This window comes from Phocoena sinus, chromosome 9 (genome assembly GCF_008692025.1).
Source record: "Phocoena sinus isolate mPhoSin1 chromosome 9, mPhoSin1.pri, whole genome shotgun sequence".
Taxonomy (NCBI): domain Eukaryota; kingdom Metazoa; phylum Chordata; class Mammalia; order Artiodactyla; family Phocoenidae; genus Phocoena; species Phocoena sinus.
In genome coordinates this window covers 13,657,284-13,684,317 of record NC_045771.1, presented here as the reverse complement: position 1 = coordinate 13,684,317, position 27,034 = coordinate 13,657,284, and the positions used below count along the sequence as shown (strand labels likewise).

At 46.1% G+C, this 27,034-nt stretch overlaps 2 protein-coding genes across 11 annotated transcripts in view; one reads left to right on the top strand and one right to left on the bottom strand.

The window, feature by feature from the left end:
- Window positions 1-7,278, bottom strand: part of SLC37A3 (solute carrier family 37 member 3) — an 84,371-nt gene extending 77,093 nt beyond the window's left edge. For 4 of the 7 annotated variants that reach the window (XM_032643014.1, XM_032643013.1, XM_032643017.1 and 1 more), the window contains exon 1: window positions 7,180-7,276. The gene's annotated coding sequence lies outside the window, so the exon portion shown is untranslated. Of the gene's footprint in view, window positions 1-2,828; window positions 4,499-6,495; window positions 6,567-7,179 lie in introns of those variants that run through there. The other 3 variants (XM_032643016.1, XM_032643015.1, XM_032643012.1) reach the window with 3 other exon arrangements.
- Window positions 7,279-10,855: 3,577 nt separating this feature from the next.
- On the top strand, window positions 10,856-24,234 carry RAB19 (RAB19, member RAS oncogene family). Of its 4 annotated transcripts, none has more exons than XM_032644044.1 (5): window positions 10,861-10,987; window positions 11,499-11,696; window positions 13,136-13,348; window positions 14,533-14,716; window positions 22,769-24,234. In XM_032644044.1, exons 2-5 carry the CDS (start codon window positions 11,649-11,651, stop codon window positions 23,035-23,037), a joined length of 714 nt encoding a protein of 237 aa, XP_032499935.1. In that variant the 5' UTR covers window positions 10,861-10,987; window positions 11,499-11,648; the 3' UTR covers window positions 23,038-24,234. The 4 variants fall into 4 exon arrangements, with proteins under 4 accessions (XP_032499938.1, XP_032499935.1, XP_032499937.1 ...); XM_032644045.1 differs by having other exon boundaries at window positions 10,870-10,970; XM_032644047.1 differs by lacking the exon at window positions 11,499-11,696 and having other exon boundaries at window positions 10,856-10,970.
- Window positions 24,235-27,034: the final 2,800 nt, after the last annotated feature.

Below are 27,034 nucleotides of genomic sequence, written 5' to 3'. Positions count from 1 at the left end.
CGCAAAAAAAAAAAAAAAAAAAGCTTTAAAAAAAATTAAATTAACAAAATACCTTGTATGATAAACATACTACAATAATAGTCAAGGTAGGAGACAAACTCAAAAGCTTCCAGCACTAAAATTAGTGAATCACAGGACTTTGCCCAAGGCTGTGTTCCCTGTAACTGCTATTTATACTCCTGTTCTCTATTACAATTTATACTACTGATTGGTAGATGAACCCAAAACCTTAAATGCTGAAAGACCCAGCTGAAAGGCCATTCTGTTTGTTTGTTTGTTTGTTTGTTTTTGCGGTACACAGGCCTCTCACTGTTGTGGTCTCTCCTGTTGCGGAGCCGGACGCGCAGGCTCAGCGGCCATGGCTCACGGGCCTAGCCGCTCCGCGGCATGTGGGATCTTCCCAGACCAGGGCACAAACCCGCGTCCCCTGCATCGGCAGGCAGACTCTCAACCACTGCGCCACCAGGGAAGCCCTGAAAGGCCATTCTTGAAACTTTTGGATAAAAGATACAAAGTTGAGATGGTTAAAGTTATATAAACATTATAGCTGATTCACTTACTGGCTGTGAGCCCTTGGACACATCAATCTCTCTGAAGCACAGATTGTCATATGTAAAATGGCCTATCTCTTCTGGGACCAAAATAAACAATGCATGTAAGGTATTAAGATAATTATTTTAGCCACTGATCTGCCCAGGGTTAATCCCACATCAGGAGAATATAGTTAATTTCATATAATCATTCTCCTTGAAAAATGTTAAAACAAAATTATGAGCCAAGTAAGACAACAAATTTCCACTCACAAAATGTAAATAAACTTTCTGTCTGTAATTCCAGGAAGTTACAAACCCGAGAGCTACTAGTGTTACTGCTAAATGTACCTCTATCCCCCAAATTAAACGTGACACCCAAGTGAAACAACTCAAAGTTTTAACCATTCTTTATAAATCATAGCTCTTGGACCTGAACACACTCACAACTCAAAACACTGTACTGAATACTTCAGAAAAGGTTGTGGGTTATGAAATTCTATAATTAATTAGGTAAGAGAATAATTCCAAAAATGTATGCTCCAACAGATTGGAATTACTTGCTTCGGCAATAATGGTTGTGGATTTCAGGCCTGTACAGTTACATTAATGGTGCTAAATGACTACCAAGCTGTTTGAGACCATCTGGATTTAGTTTCTAAATAAACCACCTTTTCCTTAGCTACAGTGACAGGGAAGAAAATGCTTAATAAGTTCAATGGGAAAAGAGTTTAAACATTCATCTGATGTTGGCAGAATGCCATTTAAAATGAATACTATTATAACATCTGGTCCTATATAATTAATCATTAATAACAATACCTTGCATTTATAGGTCCTACATCACAGAAGTGATTTCTGATCATCTGTGAGCTCTGGAGCCCTGCAGAAGCACAGAGTTTTTGCCAAGTCTGACTCTATTAAGCACATCCTACTTTTAGACCATTTTCTTTCCGGCTCTGAATACAGACTGAACAAATGTCTAACATTTTTCAAGCGTATGTAAATGCTGTTATAATTAATAAAGCCAAAATTCATTTTAAGTGTTTCTGAATAGAAGCTTGTCATTTAGTATTTTCTTAATCCATGGATACTAAATATACAACTGTCATGTGAGAACAAGAATGACCTTAATAAAAAAAAAACTTATAAAAAGTAAGATCCCTGCCATCAAAAAGGATGCAGAACCATTGAGCCCTATTCTACTTTTCAAGGCTAGTTCATGATCATTAACTCATCTGACTTGTAAGAAGCTTTCTGAGATCCTATAGGATCACCCACACAATATACTTTCCAGGATGGAACACTCCATATTGTGTGATGGAGGCTAAATAAAAAGATGGCTTGGGCTTCCCTGATGGCGCAGTGGTTGAGAGTCTGCCTGCCGATGCAGGGGACACGGGTTCGTGCCCTGGTCCGGGAGGATCCCACATGCCGCGGAGCGGCTGGGCCCGTGAGCCATGGCCGCTGAGCCTGCACGTCCGGAGCCTGTGCTCCACAATGGGAGAGGCCACAACAGTGAGAGGCCCGCGTACCGAAAAAAAAAAAAAAAACAAAACAGGAAACATTTCAATAAAAAAAAGGTATAAAAAAAAAAAAAAAAAAGATGGCTTCACATGTGACATGCCCAGGCAGAGGGCAATCTCCCCCTTATAAACACTGCCTTGGAATATAAAACATTCCCCAAATTTCACTTTCCATACATATTTAGAGTCCATTCCAACTCAAAATAGTAAGATTTAAAGCTGTCTTGTAGGGACTTCCCTGGTGGCGCAGTGCTTAAGAATCCTCCTGCCAATGCAGGGGACACGGGTTCAATCCCTGGTCCAGGAAGATCCCACATGCTGTGAAGCAACTAAGCCTATGCGCCACAACTACGGATCCTGCGCTCCAGAGCCCACGAGCCACAACTACTGAAGCCCAGGTGCCTAGAGCCTGTGCTCCGCAACAAGAGAAGCCACCGCAATGAGAAGCCCATGCCCCGCAACAAAGAGTAGCCCCAGCTCGCCGCAACTAGAGAAAGCCCATGCACAGCAACGAAGACCCAACGCAGCCCAAAATTAATTAACTATTAAAAAATAATAAATAAATAAAGTTGTCTCGTATTAGGAACACTTTGGGGGAAACAGACTGCGGAGTGGAAAGGGGAGAGACTGGCAGAAAAAGAGATCACCTGCCACCTCCATCTCATCAGACCCATCCTCACCCCACCCCCACTGGAAGGAAATGCTCTCTGGAAATGGAGAGAAGCAGTTAATCTACTTCTCCATACTATGACCCTGTTCTGCGAGTTCTTACCTTTCCTACCCTGGCAGACTCCCGCCTGCCCCCAGATAACACTGCTTCGATAACACTGCTTCCTCTGGGGTCTCTCAGCGAGAAGCAATCTTCCTTTTCACAACCACTCTTCCTCCTTGCGAAACCCCAGCTTTTCCGAAGCTCCTGGGCCTCGCTGCCCACTGCCCTTCACTGCCGTTGTCTCCTGGTCATCTGCTGTCCCCCCTCTGCTCTGTCTCATGTCAACACCCAGATGGGTAACCTAGCAGACCCTTGTCCTCTTGCCACCAATCTTTTCCTCTATCCCACAAGCAAAACCCACTCCGTGGTCAAAACCCGGCCCGTGTCATCTACTAAGCAGTAAGTGCATCACCTCCCAAACTGCATTTCAAACATCTTGCTTTGTCTCCTTCCAGAAAACTGCTTACTTCATACTCCCCACTCCAAAGTCATTTTACCTCAGCAAGCTCCCAATTAGGTCACCTCCCCATTTTTTTCCCTTCATCCATGACCCTCCTCCTGTCCTCATTCCCTTCTTTCCCAACTTAGGATCTGGACTATCTCACTTATGGGCCTTTTTTTCCTCGCTTGCCTCTGGCCTCCTCCCCTGGGCCCAAGTGGTTGAGTTTTGCCAGAGAAAAATCAAAGGAGCGGGCTGGTTTCACTTTTCAGATTCAAAACCACAAACCTCAGAGGGCATGCAGCTCTGCCCATTAAGTCCACACTTGCCTAAGGACCTGCTTTCTCAACATCTAAGATAACGCACTTACACTTCTCTCTCTAAACTTCCAAGCTCTCTGTCCCCTTCATCTGGTACCACGGCTTTCTGCCTATGATTCCCAGAGCGCCAGCTCTAACTCAGACCCTCCAGGGCTCCCAGCGGCACAGCCACCAACCACTTGAGAGCCCTCCTTGGAACTAAAAGACAATTTCACAATTCTTCACTTCCTCCCTCCACACCCATTCGTCCCCAGCACTGCCCTCACAAGATGGTACCACCAAGGCAACTAACACTTAGCCCTCATTTCTCCTTTCCTCTCAGCTTCCACATCCAACCCATTACTAAATCCAGTCCTTTTCACCCCAAAATTCAGCCCAAATCCATCGTCTTCTCTCCATCCCCACAGCCACTACCAAGGTCAACCACCCACATCTTCTACCAAGCCTAGTGCAACAGCCTCCGGCAGGGTTTCACTATTTTACATCTAGCACACACACCAGCCCCCTGCTGCCCATCACTCTTCACACATCAGCCAGAAACAAATCTTAAAACATAAATCAGCTGTCATTCTTCTGCTTAAAATGCCTTCCTCACGGTTTCCCAAGACTCATATAAAACCACAAGTTTTGCCATGGCCTCCAAAACCTGTATGCAGTAGATGCTATACACATACGGTAAAAAGTTCAAAGGGTATATACACCGTGACACCCCCCTCCCTGTTCTCACGTCACCCGGGGCTCCTACCATTGCTTCTGCATTCTTGCAGAATCTGCACCTGTGCGTGCATTCCAGGAGTAGCCCCACACTCACACACACACAAATGGGAGCATACAACACACACTATCCTGCACCATTTTTTCTCTTCACCTATCAGAGGGTGGAGGTCCACCCCATCTGCACCTACAGAGCTGCCGCAGTCCAGTCTCCTGCGGGACATCTGGGTGGGTCCCAATCCTTTGCCGCTGTACACAGCATGGAGCTAGCCGTTTCTTTCTCCTCTGTGCCCCCCTTGCTCCGCCCCCCACCAGCATCACTCCTCCACACGGCTACCATCTCCCTAGCACCCGATCCCTTTCTTGCCCCTGAACACACCAAGCCCTTCCTTGCTTTGGGACTTCGCATTTGCTCTTCTGTTGTCTGACATGCTTTCCTCCTGGTTCTTTGCAAATGGCTTGCTCTTGCCTTTCCCTGGCTCAGCCTCAAGTGTCATCCGCTAGAGTGGCTGCCTGGATCGTCCTATCTAAAATGGGCTCCCTCCGTTACTACCTCTCCCATCTCCATCTGCTTTTTCCCTTCACAGCATTTCTCCCAATCTTATTATCTGCTTTAATTGTTCACATGTTTATTGTTCATCTGTAAGTTCCACATCTGTCTTAACACCACAGCTATAACCCCAGGGCCTAGCTGAGCATTTAGAATGATCAGTAAAGATTTTCTGAATGAATGAATGCTTTGACTGATGGCCGACACTGAATGCTTTCAAAGTGCCAGGCCCTGTGCTAGGTACTTACCATGTGCCATTGCATTTAGTTCTCACCATATCTTACAGATAAAAAAATGGATTTTAGAAAGTAATATCTCTTAGGAGGTGAAAGGAGCATTCAAACCCAGACCTGACCCTAGACCCTACGTTATACTGTGTAAGAGGGAAGGTTAAAAGGTTAAAATATCCCAAGTTGGGTAAAACACAGTAATTAAAAATATCACACATTAAACATGGAAGTATAGATGCAAGATGGAAAAAAAGCACCTTATTAGTAACTGTGGTTCTCGCACACGCTTAAATAAGGGCAATTACTTCACTCCCTAGACTTCAGATTTTATGTTTGCAAAGTAAAATGATTATGTATAGTCAGTATAAAGAGGTAGGGGGAAAAGTACTAAATGGATAGTTGAGCTCACCTATTGTGACAGTTGTGCATTCTGTAATTTACACAAGTATCTTTTTTATCCCACATGACCTCATTTGAGGTCGCTTCCCTGTATCATGTAAATCCTTTTATTCGAAACTCAAGTCTTCCTGTAATTTGTCTCTCTTCTTAAATCGTTCCTTACCACAGATCTAAAATACCTAGCACTTTTCTGTAAAATTCTCTCAGGGTACCCCAAACCACCTTCTTCCTACCTATTTTGAACATATTCCAAAGACAATAGTTTTCAAGATAAAAATCTTTCCCTCTCCTAGACAAAGGACTTATACTCAAGTTAATGGTCATTGCTGTGACATCTCCTTACCACTGGTGAAAAACACAAATCAGAACCTGAGACAATGACTAATACACTGGATCCTGACAGCTAGTGAGCAACAAGACAGGGCACCGACTTTGAGCTTATGAAAGTATCATTTCAGGGTTATTTTCTGATGCAGAGACCAGATATCAAAGATTAATAGAAGACTGTCATCTGAAGCCACAACATGGCCCACACAAAGGTATGAAAGTTCCAGTTGGAATTCAAGACCCTCCACTTAACTTCTTTGAGTCTCAATTCCCTCACTGAAAGATTAAATGAGACAATTTATCTAAGTACAGCACCTGGGGCTTCCCTCGTGACGCAGTGGTTAAGAATCCACCTGCCAATGCAGGGGACACGGGTTCGAGCCCTAATCCGGGAAGATCCCACATGCCGCGGAGCAACTAAGCCCGTGCGCCACAACTACTGAGCCTGTGCTCTAGAGCCCGTGCTCTGCAACCAGAGAAGCCAATACAATGAGAAGCCCGCGCACCGCAACTAAGAGTAGCTCCCGCTCGACGCAACTAGAGAAAAGCCCGCACGCATCAATGAAGACCCAACGCAGACAAAAATAATTTTTTAAAAAAGACCCAACGCAGCCAAAAATAAATTAATTTAGTAAGTAAGTACAGTGCCGGGCATACAGCAAACATTCAACAAATGGGGAAAAAAAAGAATTCAAGCATCAAAACGCTGAAGAAAGAAGGTGGCCATTAAGAATCATATTTTGCTCACCCCAGGAACTCCCTACAGTCCTTTCAGTAAGTTATCAGGAGATCGCCTCGTTTCTGGAAACACCAAAAACCCTGTGGACAAGTTCCCATAATCCCGTGAGACGTGAGAATAAACAGACCACATTGTGCACACAAGAATACTGAGTTAATGACGAAAAAGCGATCAGATAAATTCCTGACCGAGACCGTGGTAGTTACCAAAAGGCAAAGCCCAGTTATTCCACTAAGACCCTTCTCCCTCTGTGGCCTCACTACATCCTCTCCAAAAGCCTGCCCGCCCTACCTGTGAGGTACCCTTCCACCTGGTCTAGACGACAAACCCTCTTCTTGCACAGGCGCCCCCCGCCACCGCGCTGGCGTGGGGCCCGGCCGCCGGCTCTCCCCGGAGGCCCTCCAGACCCTCCCGCTCCTCTCCGCTACGGTACTCGCCGGCCCGCTACGGTACTCCGCCGGTCCCGGAGCACCTGGGCGCCGGGGAGCCAGGCCCAGCGTGGACGGAACGAGGGGTGGTCGGCCTTGCCCGCGGCGCCACACCCACCGGCCGCCACCTTCTGCCTCTCCGCCCCGTCCCCTCGTCGCCTGGGAGTTCCTCGGACCTGCCCTCGCCTGCGGCGCCCCTCACCCCCGCCCCAAGCCGGGTTCCCGCCCTTCTCGGCTCGGGCCCGGCGCGTCGCCGCTCGCGCACCCGAGTCCGCAGTAGCAGTCGCGCTTCGGCCGGCCGGCAGCTCCTCTCGCTCCGCCACACCCGCAAGCTTGCCACTCCCTCCGCCACCTCACCGGCGCCGCCGCGGCCAGGGTTTCCGGGCATTCACGTGACCCGTCGGTACCCGAGGCATGCTGGGAGTTGTAGTCCGAACGCGCGGGTTTACCTGAGGGCCACTGGGCAGGGAGGGGAGGGGAGGGGAAGGGGAGGGGCTGGAGGAGAGGGGAGGAGAGGGAGGGGAGGGGAGGGAGAGGGGAGGAGAAGGGAGGGACAGGGGAGGGGAGGCGGAGGGGGCGTGTCGGCTTCCAGACGCCGCCGGAGGCCTGGGTGGACCCGGCAGCTCCGAGGGGGAAGTGGAGGTCGGAGGGACGGACACCAGCCAGGACTGTTAGGAAAGAAGCAGTGCGGGAGAAAGAAGATATAATCTCGGAAAAAATTATGTATATATAAATCATCTTTTTTTAAAAAAAACCTTTATTCTGCATTTTGTTTTGAGAGAAAGAAACGCGCTGCTTTGCCCATAAGGACAGGGTTATTAGTCTGTCGGTATAATTCACTGTTGTACATCCCACCCCCATCACCCAAACAAATAAATGAGTGTTAAGATCCTGGCAACCTCAAGCAAAAACTGAAGGCCTCCAATAAAGATGTGAAAAAAAAAAAAAAAAAAACTGAAGGCCTTACAACACACGACTCTGAACAAGGGTCTTTTGCCCTCCTGGGCTCTCTTTCAACTGCTAGAGGGAAAATAAATAAGTCTTTCAACCCAGAAAACCTGTCCACAAAGATAGCAGATTAGAAAACAGTTTTATTATTGAATACGCTTTGAATCAGACTGTGACGCACATCACAGGCAACGCGCTAAGAGGAAGAAAGGAATCTCCCCTTTACATTGCCAGGCAGACACTACCCACTCCAGGCAAGTTCTCAGATAATCACTACTCCTCAAGTGAGAGGACTCGACTGGACCTTATGTCACAAATATTTCTCCTAACTTTATCATGGTCACTGGGGAGACCACCGGAGCTGGCTTATCCAGAGAACTTCTCACACCTTTAGGACAAACAAACTTTTCACACCTTTAGGACAGGAGATGGTTTTGCAAATTGGAGCAAGGCCCCCACGGAAGTTAGCCTCCCATCCTGCCACAGGAACTGGGAGTTAGGGGCAATAGCTCCCTGGATGTTTGAATTTCAAAAGATGGCTCCCAGGTCCTGGAGGAAACATTCCAGAGTTGTGAGACCAGCAGAGGTTATTTAGCCATTCTAAAGATATACATATATTCGAAAAGGACAGAAATTTTGAAAGAAAAAGAAGGGAGGGGGGTCCTCTTCCCTTATTTTCAACAAGGAGAATTAAGTCTCTTATTTTTAATTTGTATTTGCCTTTACACAATGCAGGGGTAGTTTTGTTTCCAGTCATCAGAGGGTGTGGCTGGGGAAATGTGATATTATGGGGAGCAACCATAAATCAACCAGACCAGGCGTTTCACACTTATTGTAAAAAACAAATTGTGGACAATTATTCAACTTTAAAAGAATGAAATTATGACACATGCTACAACATGGATGAACCCTGAAGACATTAAACTAAGTGAGATAAGCCAGGCACAAAAGGAAACTTACTGTATGATTCCACTTGTACGAGGTACATAGGGTAATCAAATTTATTGAGACAGAAAGTAGAATAATGGCTACCAAGGGCTGGGGGGGAGGGGAAATGGGAGTTATTGTTTAACAGGATATAGAGTTTCAGTTGGAGATGATGAAAAAGTTCTGGAGACGGATGCGCAACAATGTTAATATATGTAAGACCACTGGATGATACACTTAAAAATGGTTAAAATGGTAAACTATATATATTGTGAGATATATGTGTGTATATGCACGTATGTATGTGTGTGTGTATAAGTATATGACCTGCATCACCACCACCCAGGTCAAGAATGCCTTCTTCCCCATAACCCAAGTTCTGCTCTTTGCACTTATAGTCAGCATTGGTGGAGAGGGTCGGGGTAGGGAAAAGCAGCATCTCTCCTTGACGTCCATAACCATTCGGGCATTTTACCATTCGAATTCTACTTGCTCTCCAAGTGCGAAGTCTGAGTCAGCTGGGGTTTTTTGGTTTTGGGTTTTTTTTTTTCTTTATCAGTAATCATTACCAGAAGAAGAAAACATTTTGACACCTAACCTCACTGACACATCTTACGGGTTTTATTTCCTGCCCCTGCCCATACATTTGTCGTGGATCTTGACCTACATTTCATTTTCAAGCCTCATATGCATGACTGTGGCTTTCAGAGCACAGTCTGCAGGGCCTTCCCTGGTAGTCCAGTGATTAGGACTCCACGCTTCCATTGCTGGGGGCACGGGTTCAATCCCTCATCAGGGAACTAAGATCCCGCATGCTGAATATGAACTAGGATCCCACATGCTGCATGGCATGGGCAAAAAAATAAATAAAATAAAATTTTTTTAAAAACACAATAAAGCACGGTATGCAGCAGCAGTATTTGGCAGTGTCTTTTGTCTTCTTGCTCTACCTGCCAACATTGGATTTATCCTCCCCAAAAGAGAGGTTCCTGAAAGTGAAGTGTAAATGGAATTTGGGGTAAGATAAATCATCATTTACAGGTTTTCTGGAGAAATGTTCTCGAGTAGTGAATAAATTGTCCTCTATTTCAGTGCTAGGCCTCAACCCACAGTAAGAAATACATCTTACATCACCCCCAGCACACACGTGCCTGTTCACAACTGATCCAAACAGCTCATGCAACAATACCCTTACTCCATGGAATGCATTCTGAATTGGTTTCCTAATCTTTTCTGTAAAAACCCTGGTTACAACCCACTAAATTTGACTTCATGACTCATTAACGGGTCTCAGCCCACAGTTTGAAAACACTACACCAGTTTAATATTTCATCGATCGGGGTGTTTCTGTTTTGCATGTTGTGCCTATAGCTTAACTGCCTGCTCAGCACATTCCACAGAGTGGAGCTGATCTGGTCCCCATGCTAGAAGCAGTGACTCTTCCAGACTGTGGGGAAAAAATAAAAAGGAAAATTCACCTCAGCTCTATGCTTCTCCTGCCAGCATCAGGGACTGACGAACTCCAGGTCTTCCTAGAAATTAACCTTGGTTCTGGGGTACACTTTGTGGGGGGAAGGAAACATTTTTTTTCAGCTCCTTCTTCCCCTGCAAATTCAAAGTTGTTTTCGTTTTTTAATCTTCTCTTTGGATCACCTCCTTTCTCTCAGTGGCTCCTCAGAAAAGGTTATTCAAGTCCACAAAACAGTTAAATGACTCAAAACCCAGATCTGTATCCTCCTTTAAGTTGCTGTCCTTCAACTAGCCACTCCCACCCCAGCCAAACAGGGGACACCAGGAAAAATTGGGGGTAAGGGCCGCCTAAGAGAATGTGAGCTGAAAGAAAGAACAGGGAGGCTCAGTAGGTGTTGGCTGAGGTAGCAGGCTAGTCCTTTTCATTTTGGGTATGCTGGATAACATGTGATGCTAAGAAGCCGGAGGAAAGGTGACCTAGTGTGGCCTCACCCCGTGCTTTGTACCCAATGGCAGCTGCTCCGGATGGGGAGGGAGGGGGAGGTGGAGGGAGGGAGTGTTGACACTTTCCTTTCACTTTCTCAGGCCACCAAACCTGACACCTGGGGACAGAACTACAGTTCCCACCACGCCTCGAGACAGGAGGAAGAAGGGGCACGGAGGACCAAAAGGAAAACCAGGAGAAAGAGCAAACATTACCTACTGGCAGAGGTGAGAGAGCCAGACAGGTAAGCAACAGGTGCAGGTTACAGGATGCAGGATGGAGGGTGTTGGAGGGTGGACATCGCTTGTTTCTCCTTGCAGGGCGTGTAGGCGGAGGTGAAGGGGGCTTTTGTGGAAACCCTGAGGACTTACTTGGTGTGTGTGTATGTGGGGGGGCGGGCATGGAAGTAAGATTTCAGCTCAAATTACAGGGATAAGACACCGGAAGTGGAATGGCTTTCTTTACTTGAAACGGGGAAGAGTTGTTTGATTATGTCTCGTGTCTGCTGGATCATTTAGCCATAGTGATTTCAGAGGAGTCCAGGAGAAGTGTAGGATCCTCCATCTGTATAAAGCTCACAGTTTTTACGTACAGATTTTAATTTGTGTGATGATACAGACTTGTCCTTTTCTATGACTTCTGAGAAAGCCAAAAACTAAAACTGGGGGAAATGAAGAAGGGTGTCATAGGCAGGAACAATTTGCAACACATCAAATTTTGTCATTAAATGAAATAAGGTTTCCTGTATTTTTAAGAGACATCTGACGAGGAGACCCAACACAACCAAAGAACAGTTGAAGGGCCCGGGTATATCTGCCATGAGGGGACATGGTTGCTGCTCCAAATATCTGCTGGGCTGTGGAGTAGGAATCTGCTGTCATGTGGAATGGGAGTCCTGATGTAGCATGAGGGTCCACAGATGGAAACCTCGGGGAGATAGATTTCAACCCCATGTAAGTTAGAGCTGTGCACACAACATAGATTTTTTCAGGAGGTACTGAGTTCCTTGTGATCTGAGATGCTATGGATATTTAAGCAGAGACGCTGAAGGTGGGAATAAAGTTTCAGGTGGGTGATTGTGTCGGTCAACACTTCCCAAGGCTAGCTAGTCCTCAAAATCACCTGGGAGTGTGTGCATGTTTTTAAATCTATTTAGCAGACCTAAGATGGGCTCCAGGAATATATAGATATTTAATTATCTTCCCAGGTAATTCTGATAATCAGTTAGTTTGGGAGACACTGTCATGAGAAACTTTCTTTTCCAGCCTATGGTAGAGTATGGCACAAACATTCGAACCACAGGGTTTTTTTGTTGGTTTCGTTTTGTTTTGTTGCACCTCAAGGCTTGTGGGATCTTAGTTCTCCAACCAGGGATTGAAACCGGGCCCTTGACAGTGAAAGCACAGAGTCCTAACCGCTGGACTGCCAGGGAATTCCCCACAGTTTTCATTTTGAATATTCTCAGAATCATAATTTCCAGGACAAGAAAAAGCAGGTGCCAACCAGAAGAATAGGGCTGTGTGACTCTTCCCAAAACTGACTTGTCTGTCAGGCCTCATTGATGCTTGCAGCTCGTTGCCTTGCCATTCAGTCTTCCAGTAATTTGTCTTCCTCCCGTGTGACATGGAGATAGGCTGACAGCTAGGCATGTCTCCCACCTGATAACTGGCAGGTAAAACACTCCTGCTGGGCCCCGAGGCATGTGGGATCTTAGTTCCTGGTCCAGGGATCAAACCCACCACCCCCTGCAGTGGAAGCACTGGAAGCATGGAGTCTTAACCCCTGGACTGCGAGGGAAGTCCCAGTCAATGCTGTCATCTGACAGTGTTGACCATGTACTGGGCCCAGCAGAGAACAGCAGTAGAACCTCTTCATTCCAAGGTCACCCCTAAAGTAATGTTAACTCACCTAGGACAGGTGGGGTTTGTGCGGGCAGCTCCCTCTTACCTGACCAGTAATTAACATCCTTCTCCCACGAGGATGGCAGTGCTAGGAAAACAGTGACCTCACTCTGTCTTGTCCTGTGCTGAATCCCAAGTGCCAAGAATAGTTCCCGGCCCCTGGTAGGTGGTCACTAACACAGAGGTCCCCAATCCCCAGGCTGTGGACCAGTACCGGTCCTGTTAGGTACTGGTCCCTATCGTTCCCCATCGCTCCCCATCGCCCCCCATCACCCCCCATCGCCCCCCATCACTCCCCATCGCCCCCCATCGCCCCCCATTGCTCCCCATCGCTCCCCATCGCTCACGTTGCCTCCTGAACCATCCTGGCCCCCCACCCTGTCCGAGGAAAAATTGTCTTCCACGAAACCAGTACCTGGTGCCGAAAAGGTTGGGGATGGCTGCACTAAAGAGAGACTGAATTCCTTCTTTTCTTCCTTGATCTGTTCTAGGTGGCAAGAGCCATGCAATTCTCCAGCTCAGCCAGGGCAGCGGATGAGAACTTTGACTATTTGTTCAAGATTATCCTCATCGGGGATTCCAACGTGGGGAAGACGTGTGTGGTGCGGCATTTCACGTCCGGGGTCTACACCGAAGCGCAGCAGAACACCATTGGGGTGGACTTCACTGTGCGTGCCCTGGAGATCAACGGCAAGAAAGTGAAGGTCAGAGGGGGACGGGGTGGGTCTGCCTCTTTTAGCCATGGTTCCTAACCCCGAAACACATGCCTGAGGAGTGAAAGATTTAAATATAAAATATGAGATCATTAAAATACCAGGAAAAAAAAAAACCCATGGGAGTATTTATTTTTATCATTGAGGAATAGAGAAATCAGGCTTTAAAGTAAGACAAGAACCCAGAAGCCATAAGGGAAAATATTGCTCCATCTAACTATTTAAAGGTCAAATTAATACTCTTCTATATGATCATATAAAGGTCAAATTTCTACATACTCAAAAATACCATAAACAAAGTCAAAGATGAGTGACAAACTGGAAAGGAACATTTGCAAATATGGAACTGACAGAGAGCTAATTTCTCTGATGTGAAAAGAGCTCTGATAAATATCAAAGAAAAGACCAACAACCAAATACAAAAAGTAGGCACTTCACAGATTAGACAAAACAGCTACTTCACAGATGTTATATGAACTGGCTCATACATTTATGTGAAAAAGTAAAAGTGCCCATTGTTACTCATAATTAAAGAAATGAAATTAAAATAAGTGAGATAATATCATTTACCCATTTGACCAAAAAAGATCAAAAAGTGTTGGTGAAAATGTAATAAATGGATTTTGTGTGGGATCCTTATTAAACAAACACAATAGTAAAAAGACATTTTGAGGCTTCCCTGGTGGCGCAGTGGTTGAGAGTCTGCCTGCCGATGCAGGGGACACGGGTTCGTGCCCCAGTCCGGGAAGATCCCACCTGCCGCGGAGCGGCTGGGCCCGTGAGCCATGGCCGCTGAGCCTGCGCGTCCGGAGCCTGTGCTCCGCAACGGGAGAGGCCACAACAGTGAGAGGCCTGCGTACTGCAAAAAAAAAAAAAAAAAAGATAAAACATCTGGATGAAGGGATGAGTGTGGTAGGAAGGCAAAAGAACACCAGACCTTAGGACACTGGATCCGCCTCTCCCACTGAAGGGCACCTTAGGTGATGGCCCCCAACCTGAAAACCTTGGGGATTTTACCCTGGGGAGCACCTGAAAAAAGACAGATTCCCGGGTCCTACCCCAGACCTCTTGAATTTGGATCTCTAGAAGTGAGACCCAGGGAACGACTTAGGCGAGCAAGTTCCCATCAGGGGTGGGAACTCCTGATGCGGACCCCCTTTCCTGCCCTTCTCCAGATGCAGGTGTGGGACACTGCAGGCCAGGAGCGCTTCCGGACCATCACCCAAAGCTACTATCGCAGTGCCCACGCGGCCATCATTGCCTACGACCTCACGCGGCGGTCCACGTTCGAGTCTGTTCCTCACTGGATTCACGAGATAGAGAAATACGGGGCGGCAAACTTGGTCATCATGCTGATTGGTAGGTCGATTTCAAAGTGTGTCGCTTTCCTTAACTGCCCGCCGCCCCCCATGCTCAGCTTTTTCTGTGTTTCCAGCGGCAGTGGAACAGGAAGCCGTAAAAGTGCACGTGGCGGATGGGACCTCAGAAAACATCTGGGCCAGAAATTCCCATCAGCTTCACTTGAGCGTGAGAGTGGGGTGGTTTGAACTTGTTAAGAATACAGATTCCAGGGCCCCACCCTAGAGTTTCTCACTGCAAAAACCTGAGATGGGGCCAGACATCTAGATGAAGGTACACCCTGGCTGATTCGACACACGTCTGTACAGACTACACAGGAAGTATTCTGTAGTCTGAGCTTCACAGCGTCAGATGGCTCTCAGTCCCCGGAAGAGCCGCTCAGATGACTATGACTGACAACACTCTTGAATGACTTATCACACCTGCTAAGATGCTGAGCAAATCTGAACAACAAGCCAACATCAAAATTAACCGCACCTTCAACTATACAAAGTGAACCCACAGCTTGCAATACGTGCTGTCACGCTGTGCATTCAGAAACGGGTGACGTGCTGTCGCTTCCCTATAGTATTAGCTTTGCAAGCAGTTCCCCTCCTAAGGACACTAATGTTTACCAAGTGGCTGCTTGATTTTGGCAAGTTGGTTTAGGTTCTTGCTACTCAAAGCGTGGTCCACGGACCAGCAGCATCAGCATCACTGGGGTTTTTGGTTTTAGGTCTCTTTTTCTTTTTTTTTTGTATTAAGACTTATTTTTTCAGAGCAGTTTTTAAGGTTCTCAGCAAAATTGGGAAGGTACGGAGATTTCCCTTATGCCCCTTGTACTCACACATGCATAGCCTCTCCCATATCAACATCTCCTACCAATGTGGCACATTTGTTACAAAGGATGAACCTACATTGACACATCACAGTCATCTGAACTTCATAGTTTACATTATGGCTCATTCTTGGTGTTGTACTTTCTATGGGTTTGGACAAATGTCTAATGACAAGTATCCACCATGATGATACCATAGAAAGTATTTTCATTACCCTAAAAATCCACAGAATCAGCACCACTTTGGGGTTTGTTAAAAGTGCCCCATCTCAGGCCCCATTCCAGACCTACTGAATCTGAATCTTCGTTTTAACAGGATCCTAGAGAGATTCCTATGCAAATTAAAGTTTGCAGAGCACAGGTCTAGAGAGCTGCTGCGGGACTGAGCGCTAAACATAGCGTGTTTAGTGGATTATTTATCCCTGCACAGGCATATCCTAGCTGTGTGGTAAGTTACCTTCTGAGCCCTGGTTTCCTCATCTATAATATGTAATCAGTATTCACTACGGTTGTTGTAAAGATGTGATGAGATAATGTGTATACATCGCTTGACAGTGCCTGACGCATAGTAGGTGCTTCATAACGGGTGTGGGGTTTGTTTCTAGAAGGTTCGTTTGTCTGAGGGAACAAAACTCCTCTGTGTTCCTTAAACAATGGGGTGGGGTGCTTATGGTGAGGGTGCAAGTCCCTGGGACCTAGGAAAACCCAGCCCAGCATTCAAGCCCAGCAGAGTGGGAGACACAGTGGAGCCAGGCCACCTATCGCAAGCAGGAAGTGGGGGACCCTCCTCTCAGGGCTGGGCTCTGTGTACCAGCCTCCTCCACCATTGTGTATCTATGTCTTCTCTCAGAGCTGCTCCTTACATTCAGGATACTGTGGGCCTGCAGCACTCTCGCTCCGAACCATCCCTCCTGGGTTCCTCAAAGCATCATCCCCAGCCTCCTCCTGCCACAAAATTCCTCATTCTCTCATACCCTCTAGCTCACATTCTTCAGAAAGGAAATCCCATCGCCCCATTCCTTTTTTTTCTAATACTTAATTTTTAAAAAATATTTATTTATTTATGTATTCGGCTGCACCGGGTCTTAGTTGCAGCACACAGGGTCTTTTAGTTGCGGCACGCACGCGGGATCTAGTTCCCTGACCAGGTATCCAACCCAGGCCCCCTGCATTGGGAGCGCGGGGTCTTAACCACTGGACCATCAGAGAAGTCCCGCCCCATTCCTCTTTCTCATGGCAAAGCCTGGCCCGGGCTGCTGGCCAACCTCACGGTGGCGGGCAGGCCTGGTGTAAGGTACCCGGCCTGGACCAAGCAGCTGGGTCCTGAGGGGGGAGGCAGTGACAGGAAGCATAGCTGGGCTGCAGACGGTCCACAGAAGAGGTCACTCGCACACATCGTTGGCACATCTAGCCCATTCATTATTACTATTGTGATTGCAAAAAGGACTTGTTATTCTAGAACCATGTTTTCCCTGTCTTTGCTGTTTTAAGTCACAGTCTAGCCCCTATCATATGCATGGCCTTGAAGAGAATGCTGCTTTGTAACTCATTCTGCTTCTTGTAACTTAAGAATCAGTCATTCCAAGAGCCTAGACGGGCTCGTTCCTTCGTGCTGCATCAGATCAAAAGCTCCCTATCCACAGCCAGCTGCCAAAGAAAATGCGCCTCAAACGTAGCCCCTTTGTTCAGAGGGGCTGTGTCTTTTCCCTCATGGCAGGAAACAGGAGAGATTAGTGAGACTGGGAAGCGTCTTCCACATGGAGGGCAACTTGTCTTTTTGGAGAAGCGTGAGCTGCCTTCTCTCTCTTGTTACTTCTCAGCCAAAGGTCCCCTCTGGGACCAGAAACATTTCTGATTTGACTTCAGATATAAAGAACACTTCTTCAAAAGGCAGAGTTCAGGGCTTCCCTGGTGGTGCAGTGGTTAAGAATCTGCCTGCCAATGCAGGGGACACGGGTTTGAGCCCTGGTCCGGGAAGATCCCACATGCTGCGGAGCAACTAAGCCCATGAGCCAGAACTACTGAGCCTGCGCTCTAGAGCCCACAAGCCACAACTACTGAGTCCACGTGCCACAACTACTGAAGCCCGCGCGCCTAGAGCCTGTGCTCTGCAACGAAGAGTAGCCCCCGCTCACTGCAACTAGAGAAAGCCCGCAGGCAGCAATGAAGACCCAATGCAGCCACAAACAAATAAATAAATTTATGTTTAAGAAAAGAAAAAGGCAGCGTTCAGAGTTATAAAAATAAACACTGACCCCCAACAGAGCCATATTTCTTCCTCAATAACAACTTCTTCGAAGCACCGAGGAGGACACTGGCCAAGGTTTCTGACACCCTTCACAACAGCTGCTCCTGAAGTGTGATGACCAGGAGGGGTGACAAGATCTGACGACAGGTGACATTTACTAAACTCCACTCTGAGTCTGCCCCTGGGTCCCTTCACTTAATCCTCACAGCCATCCTGAGAAGCAGAGACGACCATCCTCGTCTCCCAGCTGAGGAAACCGAGGCCTCTGGAGGTTAAGTACCCTGCCAAGGAGCTCAGCCGAGTCACCCACTGACAGGTGAGGCCGGATCTGAATCAGCCCCGGGTGGTTCAGTTCCTGTCCAACCACTTTCCAGTAGCTGGTCAGTCCGACAGTCGCCCCCTGAAGCTCTGGTTGAGGCAATGTCTCGTCCACTCCAGTGCCTGGACTTTGCAGTCAGACAGATTTGGGTTCAAATCTCCCTCTCTGTCCTTCCACTTTCCCCTGTTATATTTAAAGGTCCACAATCTCTCAGCAAAAGCTCTTAGAACCCGGATTCCCTGGTTCTACATCCTCACCAGCACTTGCTATTATCAGATCTTTTCTACATCCTCACCAGCACTTGCTATTATCAGATCTTTTCATTTCTTCCATCCTGATAAGTGTGTCGTGATATCACTCGCATTTTTTTATTTGCAGGTCCCTGTTCACTGTTGAGGTCAAGCACTTTTTCATACACTTGTTAGCTATTTGGATATTCTCTTTTCAATTCTCATGCCCATTTTTCTACCTGTTGTTTGTCTTTTTCTTATTGATCCCTACAAGTACCTTATGTTTTCTGGAAATAATCTATGTTGGTTCGGGTCTTCCAGGAAGATGTCAGGACAGGACCCGATAGACATGCAAGAGATTTATTGGGAGAAATGGCTGTGAGGGGTAAAGAGGAAGGCCCAGAAGGAGGCAGGGAGAGTCTTCTATGTCATGCAGACCTGCCCCTGGGAAGGAGAGAAGGGAGGAAGGAGGATGGTGTCCAAGAAAGGTTCGTTCAGCCCTGAACCAAAGCTGCCTGACAGAGGAGTGGAACCCTGGTCTCTGCAGCAGGGGCCTGCGTCAGTGCCTCCCTGTGGTGGGGCCTCTGCACCAGCTGGCGGAGGACAGTGGGGTAGCAGCTGGGCTGGAGTCACCTATACTCCCTGAAGTCAGTTCTCTTGAACAGCTCTGAGCCCTTTGTCAATCGCATGTGTTGCAAATACACCTTTCACCTTTATTTATTTATTTTAAATTTTATTTATTTTTTTTAACGTTTTGGCCACGCCACGCGGCATGTGGGATCTTAGTTCCCTGACCAGGAATCGAACCCATGCTCCCTGCATTGGAAGCTTGGAGTCTTAACCACTGGACCACCAGGGAAGTCCCTCATCTTTCACTTTTTTACTCTCAGAGTTCCTCTTCACTCTCCTGATGGTGTATTTTGATGGACAGACATTTTAAATTTTAATATATTTCAATCCATCAAACTTTTCCTTAATGATTATTGCTTCCTGTATCCTATGTAGGAAAATTTACCCTAATTGAAATCATTAACATAGCCTTACATTATCTTTTGAAGCTTGCTTGCTGTATGTTTTTTGTTTCTTTAACATCTTTATTGGAGTATAACTGCTTTACAATGGTGTGTTAGTTTCTGCTGTATAACAAAGTGAATCAGCTCTACGTATACATATATCCCCATATCTCCTCCCTCTTGCGTCTCCCTCCCACCCTCCCTTGCTTGCTGGATTTCTTTGTTTGTTTATAATTTATTATGACTTTTACATTTAGATCTGCAATTTACCCAGCATTGATTATGGTGTACAGTGAGAGGTCTGGGCCAAAACTTGTAACTATTCATGTAAAGATCCAATTGCCTCCGTACTATTGACTAAAAAGGCAATCTTGTCCACTGCTCTGTGGCACCATCCTTCTGTGAAGGGTACATATATTCGTGAGTTTGTTTCTGAGCTTTTTATTCTATTCTACTGGTCTATTTCATGCATTCTTTTGGAGGGCAAAAATATTTTAGATATTACAGTGGTTTGTGGCCTCCAAAGGGCCAGATATACAGTGTATCTGTAGGGTCTGTACACAAATTTTGTAAGGTCTGTACACAAATGTTCACTTAAGCACTATTCATAATAATAAAAAACTAGAATCAACTCAGTTTCCTTCATATGGGTGGGTAGTTAAACAAACTGTGGTACATCCATACCATGAAACATGACTCAGCAATAAAAAAGAAACTACTGGGGCTTCCCTGGTGGCGCAGTGGTTGAGAGTCCGCCTGCCGATGCAGGGGACACGGGTTCGTGTCCCGGTCCGGAAGGTTCCCACATGCCACGGAGCGGCTGGGCCCTTGAGCCGTGGCCGCTGAGCCTGCGCTCCGCAACGGGAGAGGCCACAGCAGTGAGAGGCCCGCGTACCGCAAAAAAAAAAAAAAAAGAAACTACTGTATGATTCTTTTTTTTAAAAATAAATTTATTTATTTTTGCTGCGTTGGGTCTTCGTAGCTGCGCATGGGCTTTCTCTAGTTGCAGGGAGCTAGGGCTACTCTTCATTGTGGTTCGTGGGCCTCTCATTGTGGTTGCTTCTCTTGTTGAGGAGCACAGACTCTAGAGCACAGGCTCAGTAGTTGTGGCGCACAGGCTTAGTTGTTCCACGGCATGTGGGATCTTCCTGGACCAGGGCTTGAACCTGTGTCCCCTGCATTGGCAGGTGGATTCTTAACCACTGCGCTACCAGGGAAGCCCCTACATAACATCCTGGAAATGACAAAATTATACAGATGGAGAACAGATTAGTTACCAGGGGTCAGGGATTAGAGCTGGTGGGAGGTTGTAAAGGGTAGCACAGCGAGCACTTTGTGGTGATGGAACTGTTCTGTATCTTGACTGCACTGGTAGGTGTAGGAATCTACACGTGATCAAATTGCACAAATACATACGCACACACACATACACACAAAGGAATGTGTGTATAATTTGTGAAATCTGAATAAGCTTTGTGGGTTGTATTAGTGTCAATTTCCTGGTTTTGATATTGTACTGTAGTTGTGCAAGAGGTTACCATTGGGGGAACCTGGGAGAAGAGTACACTGGACCTCCCTGAATATATATATATATATATATATATATATATATATGTGTGTGTATGTAGTGTGTGTGTGTGCGTGTGCGTGTGTGTGCGTGTGCGTGTGTGTGCAATTTCCTGTGAATCTAGATTTTTTTTCCAAATAGGAAGTTTTACTGTTTTTCAGAGGCGAAGGGGTAATTAGGGGGAAAAAAGATCGAAAAAGACCCCCTATGAGGACAATAAAGAAACACTGGTCTAGCCCATCTTAATTGCTGTAGCTTTGTAATAAACCTTGATGTCTAGTGAAACAAACCTGGTGAGAAAGTAATTTCGCCTTTAGATTCCTGCCTCCGAGAGATCAAAGTCCAGTGATTAGATGAATGTAGGATTGAGGAAGAGGAAAAGAAATGCGGTACTTCTCTTACAGTAAATCCTGGGCTGTGCTGGCAAAATCCCTCATCGAGCTTTCTGGGGGAATTGCAAATGTTCTGTGTCCTGAGGGGGATGGCGGTCATGGGACATAGACATTTGCCAAAACTCATTGACCTGTCTGCTTCAAGTCTGTGCAATTTTTTTTTTTTTTTTTTTTTTTGGTGTACGCGGGCCTCTCACTGCTGTGGCCTCTCCCGTTGCGGAGCACAGGCTCCGGACGCGCAGGTTCAGCGGCCATGGCTCATGGGCCCAGCCGCTCCGCGGCATGTGGGATCTTCCCGGACCGGGGCACGAACCCGTGTCCCCTGCATCGGCAGGTGGACTCTCAACCACTGCGCCACCAGGGAAGCCCAGGTCTGTGCATTTTATTGCCTGTAAATTATAGCTCTGTCCTTCACTATTCGCTCCACGCCTTCAATCCAACAAATCTCATCACAGTCTCCTCAGTGAGACCAGGCCCCCTCTCTACAGTCACTTGGGAAAAAAAAGAGTGAAAAGAGGAAAAAGATGTGAAGCAAGTAGAGAGAAGACAGAGAGGGTCACCGGCCCAGCCTTCACCTTGTCACACTTGGCAGGAATGATGGTCCCCACATACAGTGGCTCCACCTGTCCTGGGCAATAAAACACACACCTCCGGCCCATTCCTAGCAGCTCTTAATGCTCTTACAGGACAGTGCATTAAGACAGCAGCTCCATGAATACTCTGAGTCGAAAAGATACGTGCACCCCAATGTTCATAGCAGCACTATTTACAATAACCAAAACATGGAAGCAATCTAAGTGTCCATCAACAGATGAATGCATAAAGAAGATGCGGCACATATATACGATGGAATTTTACTCAGCCATAAAAATGAATGAAATAATGCCATTTGCAGCAACATGGATGGACCTAGAGATTGTACTGAATAAAGTAAGTCAGACAAAGACAAATACCATATGATGTCACTTATACGTGGAATCTAAAAAAATGATACAAATGAACTTATTTACAAAACAGAGCCAGACTCACAGACGTAGAAAACAAACTTATGGTTACCAAAGGAGAATGGTGGGGGAGGGATAAATTAAGAGTTTAGGATGAACAGATCCACACTACTAAATATAAAATAGACAACCAACAGGGACCTACTGTACCGCACAGGGAACTATACTCAATATCTTGTAATAAAGTATAATGGAAAAAATCTGAAATTTTATATATATATATGAATCACTTTGCTGTATACCAGAAGCTAACACAACATTGTAAATCAACTGTACTTCAATTAAAAAAAAAAAAAAGATAGTGGCTCTGTTTCCATTCATCGTTGGGTTCATTTTCAGTAACTATTTGTGAACAAATGCATGTGCGCATATTGCTAAACTAAAATGTTCTTTTTGAAGTTCACCTTCTAAAAAACCAGATTAAGTTACTCATCGGAATATTTGCTTCTCTCTCACTCCCAGGGAACAAATGTGACATGTGGGAAAAACGGCACGTCCTGTTTGAGGACGCCTGCACACTGGCTGAGAAATACGGCCTCCTGGCTGTCTTGGAGACGTCTGCCAAGGAGTCCAAGAACATCGATGAGGTCTTCGTGCTGATGGCCAGGGAGTTGATGGCACGCCACAGCCTGCCCTTGTACGGGGAGGGTACCCTGGGCAGCCTCCCCCTGGATTCCAGCCCTGTCCTCACGGCCCCGGGGCCGAGGGAGAAGAGCCAGTGCACTTGTTGAGTATGTTCCCCAGGCCGGTGGCACCCAGCAGAGGCCACCTCCGAAACCAGGGGCAGCGGACGGCCTCGTGTCTGCTGAGTAGACCTCGGACCCCAGTGCGGACTTGCAGCTGGTCCTACTCCTTCCTGCCTGGTGGGGGGGCACCCTTTTGCCTCAGTTCACACCAGAGGGGGAAACCCTGACTCTGAGGATGGAGGACACCACTGTTTTTCTTGACTTTTCCTAGGACTCAAGGCCCAGCGGTAGGAGGACAAGATTTGTTCCTTTTCATTTTTCCCTTTTCTATCTCCCCAACCCTTCAGCTGTTTTCTACTGAACTCTGCCTCTCACTTGAAGAAGAGGGTAGTGAAGGAAAGAAGAAAAGAGAAGTAGAAGTAGGAAAGAAGACGGGGGAGAAGATGTCTGGAACATTGCAGAGTGGTTGAAAACAGTGTGGGCGTGGGAAGATGGGGAAAAAGCCTGCAATGATGAACCAGATGCTGTTAACTTCTGCTTCCTGACATTCACACCTCGGGTCTTAGTTTGGGGGGCAAAGCTTTTTGACCTAAAGACCATAAATACGGTCTTGCCAAATGGTCAGGAGCCATGTGATGGAGAGAGAATTAGATTTCACTTTATCCGAGTTGGACGGATTGGACCACCCTCCTAGGATGAGGGAGATGCCTACAATTTCTTTCCAAAACACCCAATCATCTGCTGGATCAAAAGTCATTTCTGAATTGAAATTAAATTGGCTCATAGACAAATATCAAACCAGTACTGACCTTGCTGTATGGCCGGGGCGTGCTGTGTACCCTCTGGAAGCTGTGAGTCATAACCCTTGTGTCTGCAAAGCTCCCTGATGGTTGCTGCTGAGGGTGTCTTACAATCCTAATAAGAAATGCAAGTGTTGGTCCGGCCACAACATCAGCTCTGAAAGAGGAAATGTCTGTCCGGGGCGCACCCAGGGTGCAGGTGGGTCCCCCCCAGGCATTTCTAGCTGTAGCACTGTTAACTGCAGGCTGAGACCAGCACAAAACAAATAGCCACTAGCCACGTGTGACTGAGTACTTGAAATTGGCTAATTTGAATTTGATGAGCTCTGAATGTAAAATACATACCAGAATTTGAAGACGTATTATGAAAAATAAAATGTAAAGTATCTTCCTAATAATTTTTATATTGATTATATGTTTAAATGATATTTTAGATTAATATTATTCCAGGTTAATAAAATATATATTAACACTTCAGCTGTTTCTTTTTACTTTTTTTAATGTGGCAACTAGAAAATCTTAAATTATGTGTGTGGCTCACACCATATGCCCATTGGACAGTACAATAGAGCAATGCTTCTGTAGTGGAATTCCCCAACCACAACTAGGACAGGGGCCAGGGGATGCTTGTCTAGGATTCCTGACACCCATGGCTGACTGACTGAATCTTTCCAGAAACCCACACTTCACCAAGCTTGCCAGGTGATTCTCCCCACACTAAACCTTGAGAACTACTACCATACAGAGGTTAGGTGAGGATGGGAGTGTAACCACAGAGAATAAATTACATTTAATTCACAGCAATATATATTCATTTTTGAAGCGAACAACTTACCTTTTGGAAACATGAGGGAAATCTATTACAGGCCAGAAATAATAAATGCATCAAAGTAGATTAACCTTTTTTCACATACATATTCTTGTTCTAAAGAAAGGGTTATGTAAAGCAGGAGTTCACAAGGCAGATCAGGAATACACCTGTACCAAGTCACTGGGCAATTTTCAGAGGAGGCAGTGAGCAGACACTCATTAAGAAAGGGAAGGAAAGGAAGGGACTTCCCTGGTGGCGCAGTGGATAAGACTCTGCGCTCCTAGTGCAGCGGGCCTTAGTTCGATCCCTGGTCAGGGAACTAGATCCCACATGCATGCTGCAACTAAGAGTTCACATGCCACAACTAAGGAGCCTGGGAGCCACAACTAAGGAGACGGCCTGCTGCAACTAAGACCCGGTGCAGCCAAATAAATAAATAAATATTAAAAAAAAGAAGAAGAAGAAGGGGAAAGAACACTGACTGGATCAGGGGAAAGTGTGCAGACAAGAGGCTGAGCAGGATATGAGATTAATGGTTCACACCAATGCTCCTCCATTTATCTGCACATCAGTCTCAACCAATACTCTAAAACCTCATCAGCTTCTAGGATGATGCCCTCTGCGGGTTATCTGGAATTAAAATATTCCTACCAACAGGTTACACACGTGAGAACAAGGTCACCTGAACACCAGCAACCTGTAATTAACCAGCGTGGGCTCCTGTTGAAATGATGGTGCTGGGACAGAAGTACTGGAAAGGGCAAGCGGAGTGGAGCAGCTTCCCTGGGTGAGGGCGCACAAATGTCTGCTCTGAAAAGAGGCACAGGCTTTTCTGAAGCTCAGAGCAGGCTTGTACCACGCTGCGAAGCTCACTCAGGCAGGCGCTGCTTTAGAGCCATGGTCCAGGAAGACTTTGTGGTAACTGAAGCTCGCACTTTTCTCACATCCTCAAAACTGTATAGTTGTTAACAAGGGAATTATATGAAATTCAGTTCCAAAAGGGACATTTTGGAAGAAAAAAAGATTATAGATGTACAAAACAGATAACTAATGAGAACCTACTGTATAGCACAGGGAACTCTACTCAGTGCTCTGTGGTGACCTAAATGGGAAGGAAATCCAAAAAAAGAGGGGATATATGTATACGTATAGCTGATTCACTTTGCTATACAGCAGAAACTAACACAACATTGTAAAGCAACTATACTCCAATAAAAATTAATAAAAAAAGATTATGAATGTCTCTATTTCGTCTGCCAGTGTCAAGTACACCTCCGTGTATGAGAAAATCTTTCAGTTAATATTTCATTGTTCATAGATTATTCCTGAATCTCTTCCTCACTCTATTACTGAAAAGGTCTATTAGTAGTAACAGTAATAGCACTACTACGGTAATAATAATGGCAAACACATACGGCAATCACTATGTGCCTGGCACTGTACCAGGCTTTTTTTTTTTTTTTTTTTGACCACGTGGTTTGTGGTATCTTAGTTCCCTGACCAGGGAAGGAACCCGGGCCCCCTGCAGTGGAAGTGCGGAGTCCTAACCACTGGACCGCTAGGGAATTCCCCAAGCATTTCATTTACACTAACTCAGTGCATCCTGTCAACTATTTTTGAAGTAGGTACTATTTGTAACTCCTATTTTAAAAACGAGGCTATGATTGTGTCCATCATCGGATGAATGGATAAAGAAGATGTGACACATATATACAATGGAATATTACTCAGCCATAAAAAGAAATGAAATTGAGCTATTTGTAATGAGGTGGATAGACCTAGAGTCTGTCATACAGAGTGAAGTAAGTCAGAAAGAGAAAGACAAATACCGTATGCTAACACATATATATGGAATTTAAGAAAAAAGTGTCATTAAGAACCTAGGGGTAAGACAGGAATAAAGACGCAGACCTACTAGAGAATGGACTTGAGGATATGGGGAGGGGGAAGGGTGAGCTGTGACAAAGCAAGAGAGGCATGGACATATATACACTACCAAACGTAAGGTAGATAGCTAGTGGGAAGCAGCCGCATAGCACAGGGAGATCAGCTCAGTGCTTTGTGACCGCCTGGAGGGGTGGGATAGGGAGGGTGGGAGGGAGGGAGACACAAGAGGGAAGAGATATGGGGACATATATATATGTATAACTGATTCAGTTTGTTATAGAGCAGAAACTAACACACCATTGTAGAGCAATTATACTCTAATAAAGAAAAAAAAAGGAATAAATAAATAAATAAAAACGAGGCTCTGAGACACGGAGAGATTAAGGTCACACAGCTAGTAAGCGGCAGAGCCAGGATGCAAACCCAAATCACCTGGCTCCAGAGCCCACTCCTAACAATTATGCTACACTCTCTCTCAGATAATGACCAGTATTGGATTTGGGCTCCATCATGCTAACTCCTCATCAATCTCTACACACACAAA